The sequence below is a fragment of the Melanotaenia boesemani genome, chromosome 14 (genome assembly GCF_017639745.1).
Source record: "Melanotaenia boesemani isolate fMelBoe1 chromosome 14, fMelBoe1.pri, whole genome shotgun sequence".
NCBI classification, from domain to species: domain Eukaryota; kingdom Metazoa; phylum Chordata; class Actinopteri; order Atheriniformes; family Melanotaeniidae; genus Melanotaenia; species Melanotaenia boesemani.
The window spans coordinates 8,869,197-8,884,308 of record NC_055695.1 but is presented as its reverse complement, the minus strand read 5'-3'; the positions used below and the strand labels follow the sequence as shown (position 1 = coordinate 8,884,308).

General features: G+C 36.1%; 3 protein-coding genes across 3 annotated transcripts in view; 1 reads left to right on the top strand and 2 right to left on the bottom strand.

Annotated features, from left to right (window-relative positions):
• Positions 1–423: 423 nt before the first annotated feature.
• pgpep1 (pyroglutamyl-peptidase I) lies at positions 424–8,829 on the bottom strand. Its single transcript, XM_042007113.1, has 5 exons — positions 8,654–8,829; positions 6,800–6,852; positions 5,728–5,844; positions 4,106–4,338; positions 424–3,290 (listed from the first exon to the last, which is right to left on the bottom strand). Exons 1-5 carry the CDS (start codon positions 8,685–8,687, stop codon positions 3,086–3,088), a joined length of 642 nt encoding a protein of 213 aa, XP_041863047.1. The 5' UTR covers positions 8,688–8,829; the 3' UTR covers positions 424–3,085.
• Positions 8,830–9,508: 679 nt separating this feature from the next.
• Positions 9,509–12,317, top strand: lsm4 (LSM4 homolog, U6 small nuclear RNA and mRNA degradation associated). The gene is made up of 5 exons (XM_042005963.1): positions 9,509–9,615; positions 10,306–10,347; positions 10,611–10,709; positions 11,689–11,869; positions 12,053–12,317. The coding sequence occupies exons 1-5, from the start codon at positions 9,613–9,615 to the stop codon at positions 12,157–12,159; spliced, it is 432 nt and encodes a 143-aa protein (XP_041861897.1). The 5' UTR covers positions 9,509–9,612; the 3' UTR covers positions 12,160–12,317.
• A 243-nt stretch (positions 12,318–12,560) lies between these two features.
• The window catches only part of LOC121652879 (E3 ubiquitin-protein ligase rnf213-alpha-like), a 59,047-nt gene continuing 56,495 nt past the window's right edge, over positions 12,561–15,112 (bottom strand). Inside the window, exon 58 of the mRNA XM_042005961.1 lies at positions 12,561–14,822. Within this exon, the coding sequence (XP_041861895.1) occupies positions 14,672–14,822 (151 nt within the window). The 3' untranslated portion in view covers positions 12,561–14,671. The remainder of the gene's footprint in view (positions 14,823–15,112) is intronic.

Here is a 15,112-nt window from a genome sequence, read left to right as displayed (position 1 = left end):
CTCGCTTAATGTTATCCATTTATTTTGTATTATCCGATTCAGGGTCGCGCGGGGACTGCACCATATCACATGACGCTACATTATATTGGATAATAAATATAATTGAGATGATAAATTATATATTTTATTACTATATTACTATGTATATTTTTAATGTTGTTCCGTTGTTTTAAAATTCGCATCCAGAAGTTACTACAGCTATAAACCTGAACATGTATGTAAATGTAACACCGAGTTAAACTGTGTTTTGTGTTTTTACAATATAGTGAGGCATCCTTAACATTTGTACACTTCGGAGTGGTTTTAATGCTCACTGTGTTATCTTCACACAACTGCCATGCAAATTACTTACATACAGTCGTGATGATTACAAATTAGGGCATATAAATTCATACTTGTATAATAATAAACAGACATTACATGTATTATTTAGTTTTTTTTATTTCAAAGCCTCTTTTACAAAGCAAGATTACCAGTGTTAACACTGCTTTGTTAATGACAGAAGAAACCTTTGAGAGGATACTCCAAAACACAGGAACCCATGATAAATCACAGAGCCATAATGCTGGTGTACAACAGAGCACACGCCAAGTTTAAAAAAAAAAAAAAGTATTTTTGAGGTAGCCACACATCTGACTGGACAGAATTAGTAATACATCTTTGAACTGACCCACTGAGAATTAGTAAAGCCTTTTCAGGACACACATAAATGACAACAAGGCACAGGAGAGTTGGGGTTCAGGGGTCACCTCATAGGTAAACTTGAGGCAAAAATTGTGCAGACAGCTTCTTCACAACCCTTTCACAACTTAACACTCACAAAGTTACACTGTGAAATGTCAGCACTGAAAACATAGCTAAAATGTTTAATAACTCCAGAGATTTTAAGACCATAGAGCCATGACACACGTTGAATTACAAAGAATATTACAAAATTTGTGTTGGCTATGAGTTCAGCCAAGAGCTCCAGGATCCTACAGTACTTTATGTGAACCACTTTGTCCAGAATAGCAATAAAATGACAACCTACTTAAATAGTGCCAAATTGCTTAAAAACTGATGTGATATGACACTTTTAGTATTATAGGCCTAGCTATATCAGTTAAAACTGCATCTGTGTCTTCCTCACAGTTCTGCTGGACTGCACAGGATGGAGTAGACCATTTGATACTAACATTTCTACAATCACCAATCAAGCCGTAGTGTGAGGTGGCATAAGCTGTCCTGTCTGCTCAGAAGTCAGGGAGACTCTGGTCTTTATAGTAAAACAGAAGAAAACCCAATAAAAATAAAAAAAATCCATAAAACAGCTAATTTACACCCAGGAGTGTTACAATCACAGAAACAATGATGGAACTTTCTGCTATTTGTGACATTTCAGCACAAAGCAAAGCTCGGAAATTAAAGATTAATTACAACTAACTAATAAAGCATTTCTTACATAGATTTCCATTATCATTGGGAGAAACAAGGTTAAAACTGGATGTTTGTTTAAAAAGCTACATGTTCTACGTTAAAGTGACAGAAAACAAAAATATACATATAAAAAAGCAACCTTTCACAGTGTTTGAGAAATTCCAGATTAAGTAAACTGATGTACAAAAGCAGATAGTGCAACAGAAATAAAAGCAAGGCCCAATTTTGACTAAACGTGGGAGTCCCACTTCATCAAATCAACTTTAGACATAACTAAAGTAACTATATCTGATTCATTGAAGAGGACATCAGAAAGCTTTGATCAAGAAGTAATAATTATGACTGCACAACTATAAAAGAAAAACAGATATAAGTTTGGTACTGATTTGCATATTTTTTGCATTTTTGATTAAACATCACATGCTGACAAATGCAAATAGGAAACTCAAAGCATTCCAGTATCTGGTAATTTGGCATCAGTGTGCAGTTTGACAGACTCTCCCCTGGTGTAGGTCTTACAAACAACACTCCTTTAGTATGTAAAAAAGAAAAGTAACTGACATACAGTTTAGATTGTATAACACATTTGCTTACTGCAGTTTTGCATACTTTTCCTTTAGATTCTCTTTTCATGCAGCCAGAATAAACGTCTATAAATAAAACTTGAAAGCCAAACCTATCCTCAACAGTTGTGCAGCCATAATAAAACCATGACATGGACTTCTTACATATTCGGTGAACGAGATCTGGAAAATAACATTGCACAGCCCAGGGCCGGATCTCAGTGGGGCAGACTTGTCTGTTTGTTTTCTGTCAGAACTGGGCTGAAAAAACTGGGGAAGTATGAGCTGGAACCAACCCGTTCCCTGATTTAAATAACCTTTGTAAATGAAGGCAAATTTACAACTTCTTATAAAGAAAAAGAACTCAAGAAACAATTCAACATCAAACAGGAAACAGGAAATGTAGGCTCAGGACAGCCGGGAAAGAAAAAGCATATGAAGAAAAATGAAATTAGCAAATAGTTTACTGCTAAACATTATGCATTATGTACATTAACAATTTAAAGATACTAAGGTGTGAACTCCTGCTAAACGAAACGTATTGTGACGGAACAAAGTCCTAATTATAAATGGAAAAGTCTGTGAAAGAAGCATTCTGATTCTACTTTTCCCCAGATGTGTCCTCTATAACATCCGAATAACCCCTACACTATAAGGTGCATTAATAAAAGTCACACTTGGGGTTCAACATCATAATATATCTATCCTCTCTAGATCCACCTGTGGTGGCATAGGAACACATCAAAGCAGCTTTTTTCCCCCCCTGTGTTCTCATTTTCTTTCTTTTTCTTTTATTTAAACCATACATTAAACTCTAAAATCAGAATGCTTCTTGCTACTTGGAAGTTTGATAAAAGGTTTCATTTCAGTGTGACAAAGGGTTGTCTTAAGATTCCCACCACATTGAATGAGGTGTAACAACACATATAAAAAAAAAAAAAACAAGCAAAAGCTGACAGACAGTATACAACCTAGTTTCTGAAATTTCATCATGTCAAATTAAAAACAACAGTTAAAAAACAAAACAAGAAGTTTGGCTACTTGTGGTCAAGTGCAATTTCTCTTGTGTTGAGGGTTGGAGAGGCTGGTTGGCATTTGGAGGACACTTAGTGAATGACCTGCTGGCAGTGGATCTTCGCCTGCGCCTGCTCCAGAAGCTCCAGAAGCTCCAGCATTTCCCGAATGATGGCCTGCAGCGCAAGGCCCAGGTCTTCCCCACTGTAAGGCTTTCCAATAGGAGGCACGTGAATAAAGGCAGAGCGACCGTGGCTCATGTACAGAGACGTGTAGTAGGTGAAATCACAGAGATACCTGTTAGGACAGGAGGACACTGGTGAAGAGACTTACTCTGGGAAACAAAAAACACAAGTGAATGTCTTTACTGGACACAGTGTTCCCCTAACAGCTAGCTCTCCTACTTTGTCCTTTTGTTTTTAAAAAAGTGATATTATTTAACTTATTAATGTGGCAATATGTCATTAAATCTCTACTCTCTGAATTATGCTTGGTGGTCTTCTGCCCTGATGAGCACAGAAAGAAAATAATGTACAGAGGCAATTTTTAAGTCCTTTAAAATGTATAATTCAGCTGGTCTGTGTACAGGTTTTAAGTTCAAAATATATGCATGCTGCAACCAGCAAGCAAATTACAAGTTTAGAGGAGTTTTGTTTTACAAACAAAATTATAAAACAGTGTCAGACAGTGTAAAGCACAATAACCTCTTAGATTCATTTCTGTAGCTGTGATTGTATGAAATTTGCTTCAGGAGATAATGCATTAGCTGCAGGTCCTGAACATCATCTGGACACATCGCAATTACAAATAATTCTCATTATTACATCTTGTTTGTTCCGTTTTAATCCAGAATTATAGTTATCCGTTTTTTTTAGGACTGGTTTTAATAACTTCTAATTAAACTGAACACAATCCATACTTAATGAAGTTTTTACTTCTGATGTCTGTCAGTCTGTCAGAATGCCTCACATAATAATAAAAAAGTGTATACTGTACGGAAGTGATGCAAGCATTTAGCATGGTCATGTGAATGTATTTACAACTCAAAAGAAGAAGCAGACAGATGTAAAGAAGATTTCTCCAAGGAGAAAAAAGAAAAACATTTATATCACCTTCCAGCATCCTTGGAGACTGAAACAGCTACTCCAAGCCCTGATGCAGTCACTCGCTTGCAGACTGACTCCATGTCAATAACTGACTTGATACAGTCTGGGCCTCCTACAATGCAACACTGTGAATCGGGACAGAAGCTGCTGTTGTCCAGACCCTTGTAGCCATGATTTCTCCCACACTTCTCAAGTGTGACAGTGGTGGCCATACCAGAGACTCCAACATGAACTACCAACTGGAGAGGAAAGAAAACAATAGAAGCACAAAGTCAAAATGACTCAAATATCCATCACATCTCTGCTAACGCTCCATTTGACATCCGAGGCATTAATGGGGCTAAAAAATGTCCCATTAAGAAACAAAACCTGAAAAATCTTATTTTATATAAGTCAACAAACAAATGAGCCACAAATGAGACCCAAGCTAAATTTTACTGTTCACTACTTTCAAAGAGGGTTTTTGTTGTATTATAACTAGGACTGTCAAATGATTAAACATTTCAATCAGATTAATTACAGCTTACAAACTAATTAATTATCATTAATTCAGACTATGGCTCATTTTTGCTGTATTGTATTAACAGAACGAGCCGATGCTACAAATCTTTACTGTTAACTGATCTTCCCTTGGGTAAACATCAGATGTCCAATGGTCAGCAAATGCAGCATTTTGTTCTAAATCATCTCTCCCATGCTCTAGATCATAATTCAGAATTCATATATCATCATCTCCATGGTCATAATGTCTATAAAACCACCAACTGTGACGACTGAAGTTAAACTGCTGATAAAACTGATGATCTGAAAAACACATTTTTCCTTTTATTATTGAAGTGTAGGTGCTTGTGCAGCAGTGATAAAAGTCCTACAGCAGCATCACCCAAAGTAAACACCTGTTAATAATATAAATATATATAAAAAAGGGCTGTTTGATTTACAAGTTTTTCTTCACTTTACATTAGATGATCACTTTAGTTGTAATAATCAGTTCAATAATTTAAAAAGATCTAAACCTTAAAAAAAATAAATAAATAAATGTGCTGCTGTGGACCATGAACAGCTGGCTTTCTCCTTCTCAGCTGAACTATAATCAAACACAACAAGAGAGACAGTACTAGAGACAGAAATGCCAATCAGCTGATCAATGACAGCCGTTATGATTCACAGAACAACAGGCGAGCCAGGAGGAGAGGAGTCGCTGACACAGAGGATAGAGCTGTGACTACAGCAGCGACATTTGTTCAAAACTGCAGGAAAAGTTCTTTAAAAGATGTGGGAAAAGTGCAGGTGTTGAACCAGGAAAAGTATGGGCGTCATGTTGATCCATCTTACCTCTTCATCTTGACACTTGTATCTTCGTTGTAAATGACGGATGTCAGGGGCTTGTCATGCTGTGCATGCATTAAATGCGTTAAAAATATTAACGCAGTTATTTACATAAATTAGTTACCACCGTTAACCCGTTATTTTTGACAGCCTTAATTATAACTGCTTGTAATTCAATGCAGTGTGTTTCAACAACACACAACAAACCTGCAGCATAAAAAAAAAAAAATCTAAATCAACCTGACTCCAAGGAGGACATAGACGTAGTAATATGAGGTCAAATCAGGTTTTCCTCTTACCTGTGGATGATACTGCTTCCATAATGATGGAACCAAACTCTGGACTGTCTGGTACTCTACAGGCACCTCATATGCATGCAATTCCACATTATTGCCCAGCCCGAGCTTCTTCAGCTCCTGTCAACATAAACAAAAACATACAGACAGAAAATGTCTTAAGTTGTGCTTATATGCAATGTTATCCATTATGTTACCAAGCTAAAAATGCATTATTTAATGGCACAACAGAAACAGCCGTGTTTTTATTTTGCTATGTGTAAATTACAGCTGATTACATCCCTACCCTTTATCTTGTCACTCATAACTGCTCTGCAGCTAGCATGCAACTTTGAAAAGCTTGGGTCAGTTTTAAATGACTCTAGTATATTTCAGTCTTTACCCACTTTAGCTTAGAACAGAGATGTCTCTTGATTACCTTACCATTTCCACATACCACAATTTAAGAACACACAAAAAATAAATAACAATATGCTTGTCACTTTGCATTAACTCATTAATAAAAGCTCTATAAGAAAAGCTGAAAATAAAATATGCAATTCCTGATATCAAAAGAAAGACAAATCTCTGTCAAATTCACAGGCACTGAACCAACACCTCCCCCAGTCTCTTACAGGACACATAACCCTGGACACTGACACCCCCACCCCACCACACACACACACACACACACATTGGTATTGAAAAGAAGCTAGTTTGACCATGTCTGTGACCCTGCCACAATGCGCCCTTTTGTTTGCCTCTAATATCCTTATCAACTCCGTCTAGACACCCTGACAACCACCATCATCCCCCACATAAAGCCTCTGACAAATACTGCCGCGCAGTGTGAAGCAACTATCGGGTCATCACATATCTGTCTCCTACACAAACAAGTTCAAAAGGTGCCGATAACATGATATACATGACTTTTCTTTTTCTTTTTTAAAGAATATTCTAAAATAATAAAAAATATTCATAATAAAAAAATCATCGGTGAACCTATTCACATTTATGTTGTCAACAACCCAAACAAATAAAACAGAAATGATAAATATGTTAATTATGATGATTGGATGAATGAATAAAAACATACCTGAACTGCTACCCAGCTGGCATTGACAGTATGCTCTCCAAATGGTCCAAAACCTACAAAAAGTGTCAGTTAGTTTGGTTGCTGAACTAATACAGATAGTGTTTCTGATTATAGAATCAGACACTGATCATTTTAACGAAGATAAATGAAAAGTAAAGATAAAATTCAGTGCAATGTGAACTTTTATTCTTGTAACATCACTTATCTTACACCTAAAATAAATACAGCATGTAAAGAAAATTTTTGTAACTTAACTCTATAGAAAGTGGTATATAAATGCAATGTTTCAGAAAAAGCCATGCAACACACAGTAGTGACATGAAACCAGAGACAAAAACATGAACAATTCTATTAACTGTAAATATATGCTAAAGAAATATAAAATGCTCTTCCTTTCAGTTCACTTTCAGGAACAAATATAAAAAAAACCTTTAATATGAAAAAAAAAAACCTTGAGATGTCACTGTGCTTACTTTTAAACTAAATAAATTATTCTGTTCTCTAGAACGCTGCTCATTATTAATAAAAACCACCCCTCATGCAACACTTCACATAGCCTAGACTAAAAATATATGAGGAGGTAATGGATATTCACTTGGACTTGTTCATATAGGGATCTATGACTGATCCCCCTCCACCACCCATCATTGGGTCAGCAGGTCCCTGGGGGTTGGGTGGAGAAAGGATCAGTCTGTCTGACAGGCTGCTGAAAAGGAGCAGAGCGAGGGGCCAGCAGCTGCCAGCCAGCCTGCTATTGTGAGTCTGCTGTTCCCAGGCAATCTACACACCTTCTATGAGATGGGACTGCGGGTTTCTACACTCCTTTGTGTCTGAGAACACAAAATCACTGCCTGTTACTTCTGCTAAAATACCTCATCAAGAAACTCTATTGTGTATTTATAAAAAATATTAATGTGACTATAAATTGATCTGTACTGAGTGTTCTTTTTGTAAAACAATCCAGAATGTTCAATATTACACATTATTACAGTATTATAAATGACTGCATACAAGAAATATACATATGTACATTAATATTATTGTAAATATTTTCTTCTTTAATAACTGGTGATATAGACATGTTTATAATGAAAGTAAGATTTATGGTTAAAATGAGCAGTTCTAGTGTAAGGGTTTTTATATAAGTAACACTATTCAACAGGAAACAGGGTAGAAGTACTTTGATACAGAAACCAGTTTAGTCAGATGTATGTAATGGAACATTATATGGGGTTATTGATGAATACTCATGAACATTTGGCACTTATTAAAAAACGACTGCATGTCTACAGACCTGATGTTAAGAATACGCCCAACAGTTTGACAGTGAATTAAACTGATCGAAAACCAACGAAGAAGAAAAACTCAGATGTTTAAGATCAAACTAGCTTTTGATCTAAGCTACATTCAATATTTTAATTGCTTGGGATTCCTCCTTAATTTATTGTTTGTATTGACTTTTGGGATCACATCAGACATTTATTTCTTTAACTAAACGAACACCACAATCTACTTATTAAAAAGAATAGATTAAACTGGCAAAGGACACAGATCAATTTCTTTAAAAATGTAGTTACATTAGCATTACCTGATTCGCTATACTGTTTAATGTGGACTTTCAACAAAGGGCAAAAGGAGAGCATTTGACCTAAAATTATTAAAAACCTTTAAAATAAAATATGTTAGAAAAATAAAGTGCCAAACAAAGCATTTCCTTTTTTCACAACTGCAGTACAGAACAGCCTGACGCCATTAAAGACAGAGCAGCTGTCATCTCCGCAACTTTTCCCCCACTTCATCCGCTCCTCAAGCTGCAACGAAACAAGACAATAGTGCTAAAAATGAGAGACGAACCTGTTACGACCACAGTCCGTTTGTTGTTATCCATCTCACAGCTTGCTGAGTAAAATCCGTGGCTCTTTCGCGGTCCCTAAGCTGAACTACAATTGTACATAGAGTCGAAGCCTTTCACAGCTGACTGGCCCTTCAGCTACTCGCTCAAGAAACCTGGCTGCCGTTTTCCTTCATCCTGGAGGTTGCGTGATTTGTGACGTAATTACGTTAGCAGAGACGCACCTCTTCTTCTTCCTATTTAAACAGAAAAGCATGACGCATTGCTGCCTCCCTCAGACCACACAGCACCGTTGATGAAAACAAGAACAAAATAGTCGTGTTGGAAATCTAGCAAATTTTAATTTTATTTGTCCAGGGATTCTTGCTTCAGAATGGAACGAAGATTAAAATCCGTCACTCATAAATCTGATAAATCATTAAAAACTCATCTGGATCTAAATTCATTCCACATTGGAACTTGCTCTTACTCTTGGCGATTTCCCATCCAAGCTATCCCGCAGTGATTCCACATACAACTTTCATTAACTGACTATGTTACCTCAAACGGGTTCTTTAAGTTTGTTGTCTTTGCTGTTCTATCGGCTATTTTGTCCCCTCTACTCCCATACATGCTGTCACCCACATGAATCACTCATAGCATCAAGCATGACATTCTGAAAATGGTCATTATTGCCATAAAAATCAATCGGGTCTGTTCATGGGCTTTACACTGCTCAAACCATATACGTAATGTCCATAGAGAAGACATAAGAAAAACTAATTCAACTCATACAACTGATGTAAATATTTCAGGTAAAAGACAAAGTATTTTTGGAGATGTAAGTTAACATTTTCGACGGAAGGGGGCGGCATACTATAATACAAGTACCATTCGCCCATTATCGTAGAAGAAGAGTTAATGGTTGGCGGTCTAGAGCCAGTTAACATAAGCTGCTGAAAAGGAAGGAGATAAAGTTAAAATGGTAAGTATGTATTGTTCAGGCCGTTTATTGTTTTATTATTTTAAAACTCACGTCTACTATTTCCTTACAAAAACAGGGTTAGTAACTGTGGCGTTGTGGAGCAGGCGGTACGACAGCTAACAAATGTTAGCAGTTTAGCTAAATGAAATTTCGTTTACGAGAATCAGTTCTAAAATGAGGTAACACATGACTATAGAAATATTCAGTAGCACTAAAAAGGCGTTATATAGCATTTAATTCCAAATTTTTGTAGTTCGTCGTAAATATAAATTATATGACTCGTTTAGTAATCGTTGTAAAACGTAAACTATCTAAATAACTCAAAAGATTTGCTTTTATTCGCCTTACTTCAGACATGTGGTTTCTCTGAAATTAAAACATTTATTAGAAGATGACATGTCTATTCTAGACATGTCAGTATCATTGTACCAAACATAATACATACGAACGCAATAAGAAAACTATCTTTAACACGGATTTGAACCTGTGTGCATATATACATAAGAATGAATTAAATCTATATAGTCTATACAAAAAAATGTACCCACCATGCATGCACATATTTTCCATTGTAACAAGTGACCTGCAATACCTATATTCTTTTTTGAAAACCAATTCCAACTGGTGGCTATTTATTTTATGTAAGTAAAAGTGTAGATTGCATTTTCTTATGGTCTCTGTCATTTTCAGCTGCCCCTGTCTCTGCTTAAAACTGCCCAGAACCATCCCATGGTGAGAAGACACTGACTCTTACAGACACTAACTTCACACATCTTAATCTTGATTTTTCTATACAATTATGAACACTGTTAGGCTATAGATTCTGAGCTGTGAGTTATTTGCCATTCAGAAGATGAGAGGAGAAAGTGAGCATGCATTATATTGTGCTGCCCTCTGCACTTCCCAGTTAAATTGACTTTATTTGTAGCTGCTATTGTACATTGAAATTAGTCTGTTAAGCAGTTGCTTGTTTGTGTTATCTTTTCTTTGTTTAGTTGGTGGAGCTTAAGAATGGAGAGACATACAACGGCCACCTGGTCAGCTGTGACAACTGGATGAACATAAACCTGAGAGAAGTCATCTGCACATCCAGGGTAAAGCAGATCTGCATCCACTTCTCTGTGAACACTGTAAACATATTTAGAGTACACAATGTGAATGTATCCATGGCCTCATTTAAGTACCTTCTAGATCTCCCCCTTCTACTATCTGGAAAACGTGTTGTGCATACATAATCCAGATTTACAAGATACGTCATTCACACGAAACATCTTGCCTTTATTTGATAAAAAGTCTGTTGAAATGTTTATTAGGATACAGCTGTTAACGTAGCTTATGGAACACTATGCCAGTAATGTCTGAATCTTTACTAATGTTCAGGTTGATTAATTAAATTTGGGATTTGCTGAAACACTGGTTATACATTTAGTGATGTCCTGATTGTTGACCGTCACAGTTGATAGTGACATGTGCTACATCTTTATTTTCATACAAAATAGGGATGTGACATCCAGCACCATGTTCTCACCAAGAACACATCATAATACCAAGTGTAAACTCACACACTTTGAGCTTTTCATATTAGGCCTAAACAATATTAAAAAAAAATCTAATTGCAATTTGTTTTGCAATGTTAAATTCCAGCTTCTGTTCAGTGTTCATGCAGAAATATATTTGACATGAAATGGACAATTACCGCATGACATGACCTCAAAATATGAATTCCTATGCACAAATGGAAAGTTGACATAACAATGACCATTGGTGTTGCACGAGGCTGTTAGCCAAAGGTACATGGACAGAGTGAATGTTTTATACTGAGTGACTGTAAACTCTGTGAAATGAATACGTAGCTGGATGTGCTTGTTCACACCATCAACCTTTTTTTAGTGGCACTGCAGATGCAGCACAGCAACTGCCTGCAGTATCTTTTCAACCCTTTTGTAATGATTATAAATGCTAAGTTTGTGTAACCTATGGTGGATATGATTCTAAAAGTGAAGTTATGAAAGTTGTCCAGCTGTAATTTGAGCAGATAGAATATGTTTACACAATCTCTCTCATCTCTCACAGGATGGAGATAAGTTCTGGAGGATGCCAGAATGCTACATCCGTGGAAGCACTATTAAGTACCTGCGAATCCCAGATGAGATCATTGACATGGTGAAGGAGGAGGTGGTTTCAAAGGGCCGCGGACGTGGAGGTGCCCAGCAGAACAAACAGCAAGGAAAGGGAAGAGGAGGAGCTGGCCGAGGTGAGAGGAAGCAGCTTTTGTCTGTGCATGTTGTGATGATTCAGTGTTAGCGCACCAGCTTTAGATTGTTATTTAGTTTTTGAGTAAGTCCTTACTCAAATTACTTAAGATGTTAAGCCAGTAATAATTAGTTAGCAGAGCTAAGAGAAATGAATCTCTTCTCCTCCCTCGTCTTCTATGTAGGTCTGTTTGGCAGCCGTGGCAGAGGGATGTCTGGTCCTGGTCGGGGCCAGCAGCAGCAGCCAGATAAGAAACCAGGAAAACCACAGGGAATGAAAAACCAGCACTGACAGACAGCGCTACACCTTTAACCCACACATCCTATTACCAGTGATTCCTGCACATAAAAATAATTCTCTGCTGTGATGTTAGGGACTGATCGTTGCAGAACAACACTGGGAGACACGAGAGGAGCTCCGCTTTTGTACTGAGTGTTTGGTTTTTTTTTTTGGGGGGGGGGGGGGGGGGGGGGGGGGGGTGGTTCAATTATAAAGACATGTAATTTGCAATTTAGGCTTTGTTGTTTTGCTTTGGGGTATTTCTGACAGGATGTCATTTATAGTTTACAAACAAGAACATGTTATGTGATAAAAGGCACCATCACTTGCATATGTTGGCACACTTTAAGGCTTTTACTTTTTAATCTATTGACATTTGTTTCTTTAAAAGTAGTTTTCATGGTGCAGAAGCAAATTTTTCTTCTGACATTGTTATTTGAAACTTTGTCTCTGCTTGTCTTTACGATCTGATCACAGCAGGTGAACAGCTGCTTTGACAGCTGGTAGGATTCACACTTTTCTTCAAATATTTGTATGACTAAGCATAATTAGTATTACAAGAAAAAGTCCAACAGACATTGCATTTGTTGTTTCATTTTATTTTTGTAACAAAAGACATGACTGTAATTTATTTACACAAGAACGTGAGAATAAAAGTTCTTTTGTTTAAGCAGCTGTCTTTGCCTAGAAACTCTGTCCAGGGCTTGAAGAGTAAACATCACTTTGCTGCCACTGGCCTTCGAAGTAAAGTATGTAATGGACTGAAGTTTGTGTAATGGTATCACAAAGTGGTGAACATACAAAGGGTTTGTTTCTTTGTGCTTTACTTAAAAATGTAAGTTTACTAAATGATGGGATTCTTTACCATCCATCTATTCATCCATTTTCTGCTGCTTATCCAGAGCTGGGTTGTGGGGGCAGGTGCCTAAACAGGGAAACCCAGACTTCCCTCTCTCCGGCCACATTCACCAGCTCATCCAGGGGGATCCCGAGGCTAGCTGAAAGATGTAGTGGGATTTATTACACAACTTTTGAAAATGTCCCTAACAGATCAATTTATCTGGATATATTTCCTTTAACGTTCAGGTTTTCTTCAGATTTGACTTTTTCTTCTTTGCTTCCGCTACATTTTTATACCAAGATTCAATGCTGACCAAAAGCAAGAAAAACGCCATGATTTATCTCTTTCCAAATACATAAACCTAACATGCATCGCTTGGATTATAACAAATGTAAAAAGTCACATCTGACAATCCACCAAGTTTTAAGGAGATTTTTATTTTAAGTGATTAGTACATTTATATCTGCATGCAGCATTACACGTCCACTAACAGTCATGCTTAAATGATAATGGTGTAAGTAAAATAAGAAAAGTAAAAATAAGCCTTAAACATAAAATGTCATGTCATCGTTCCTCCTGATATTCTGTATGACATAAAGGAATCAGGTCAGGTTTCACTTATCTTGCACTTTGTCTTTCTTGAGCCACAAGGTTCTTTTTCTGTTTCTCATAATTATATAAAAAAGAAAGAGTAAAAACACAAAAGTAAAAGTAAAAAAAAAACAAATGAACTCCTTTGGTTTCTAAAATCAATACCTGATAAACTATAATCTCCACAGACATTGAGACTGTCTGGTCATTATTTGTCACCACAGACTCTTTTCTCCATGTTTTTCGATAAACCTTTAAATCTCACATGGACACAACAAAAAACTTTAAAGTTATTTTGACCACATCAATCACTTGAAATCGCTCTAAATAAAAAGTATTATTATCATTATAAGTACTTACTTTTGTGTATCATAAAACTTAAAAGAACTAAAATATATTGTGACATTAACTAATAAACTTATTTTGGCTTTTAGTGGTAAAACATTTAAAGAGACTGTTTTGAAAAGTTAGAAAAATATATAAAAACGTGATGTCTGTTCGAGGGAAACATTTTTGGAGCAGTTCATATATTGGTGCATTAACTTTAGTTTTAGTCCTTTTTGGACTTAGTTTTCCTCCTGAAACTTAAGATTTCAAACCTTTAATTTATAATTGTCTTAAAAAAAATCAATGAAACCATGAAAATAATCAAAACATTAAAAATAATCCTATACTTATTTAAAAAATGTCTGAACATAAATCCCTCCATCTGTCAGTGTATCACCACAGACTTGTGTTCATGTTTGAGCCCAAACATGTTTTTCTCCAAACTATTCTAAGAAAAAAGGGTCTTTTTTTTCCTTTCCAACCCACTGACATAATTTTATAAACTATAGCTGCAATCAACAAATGATTCATTAGATGCGTTTTCATCTCAGTTTAGCATGAAAAACACTTAATATTTAAATAAAGTGCAAAGTAGAACATTACATGCATACATGTTTGAACTTGTTCATTTTAACACCATCATCATTTACTCTGAAATGATTTCATCAATAAAAGCAGATTAAAAACATAAAATCTTTTCTTGGCTTTATATAATATCTGATGAGGCTGAACTAAAATCTCTAAAATTACGCATCCCGTTCACTCTTATCCCATTAACTCATGTCTGGCAGTGATGGCATATTTCCAGGTCTCCACAATCTGGGAAAGCTCCAGATTTTCAGGGAAGTTTTCTTCCATGTATGAAGGCAGCTCCATGTCTTTACTCTCCATGTAGAGAGTCATACCATCTTTTACACTAAGAAAGAAAATATATGAATTTTAACATTAATAATTATTTCTTTTTTAGAAGGCAATAAACATTTTCTTATGGTTAAAACATTTTTGTGCCATAAACCAAATTAAACTGTATTGAAACACATCGTATACCCAACCCAGTAGATCTGTTGTTTTAGCTTTTTTTAATTTCCCAAATTACAGAGTGTTGTAAGTTTTGGGGATTTAAGAGACTAAGTTCATCAGTTCTGAAATGCAAAAAGTCGTTATGATGTTAATAGTATTTGCGGTGGTAAACCATATTGAGAAAAT

Excerpts from the sequence above, each read along its gene's own strand:
- pgpep1 (XM_042007113.1), bottom strand. The coding sequence starts at position 8,687 with ATGGATAACAACAAACGGACTGTGGTCGTAACAG. Across the intron at positions 4,339-5,727 it reads GGAAGCAGTATCATCCACAG|TTGGTAGTTCATGTTGGAGT; the intron begins GTAAGAGGAAAA and ends TTTCCTCTCCAG. Across the intron at positions 3,291-4,105 it reads GTCTCCAAGGATGCTGGAAG|GTATCTCTGTGATTTCACCT; the intron begins GTGATATAAATG and ends CTGTCCTAACAG.
- lsm4 (XM_042005963.1), top strand. Across the intron at positions 10,348-10,610 it reads CTGCCCAGAACCATCCCATG|TTGGTGGAGCTTAAGAATGG; the intron begins GTGAGAAGACAC and ends TTCTTTGTTTAG. Across the intron at positions 10,710-11,688 it reads AAGTCATCTGCACATCCAGG|GATGGAGATAAGTTCTGGAG; the intron begins GTAAAGCAGATC and ends CATCTCTCACAG.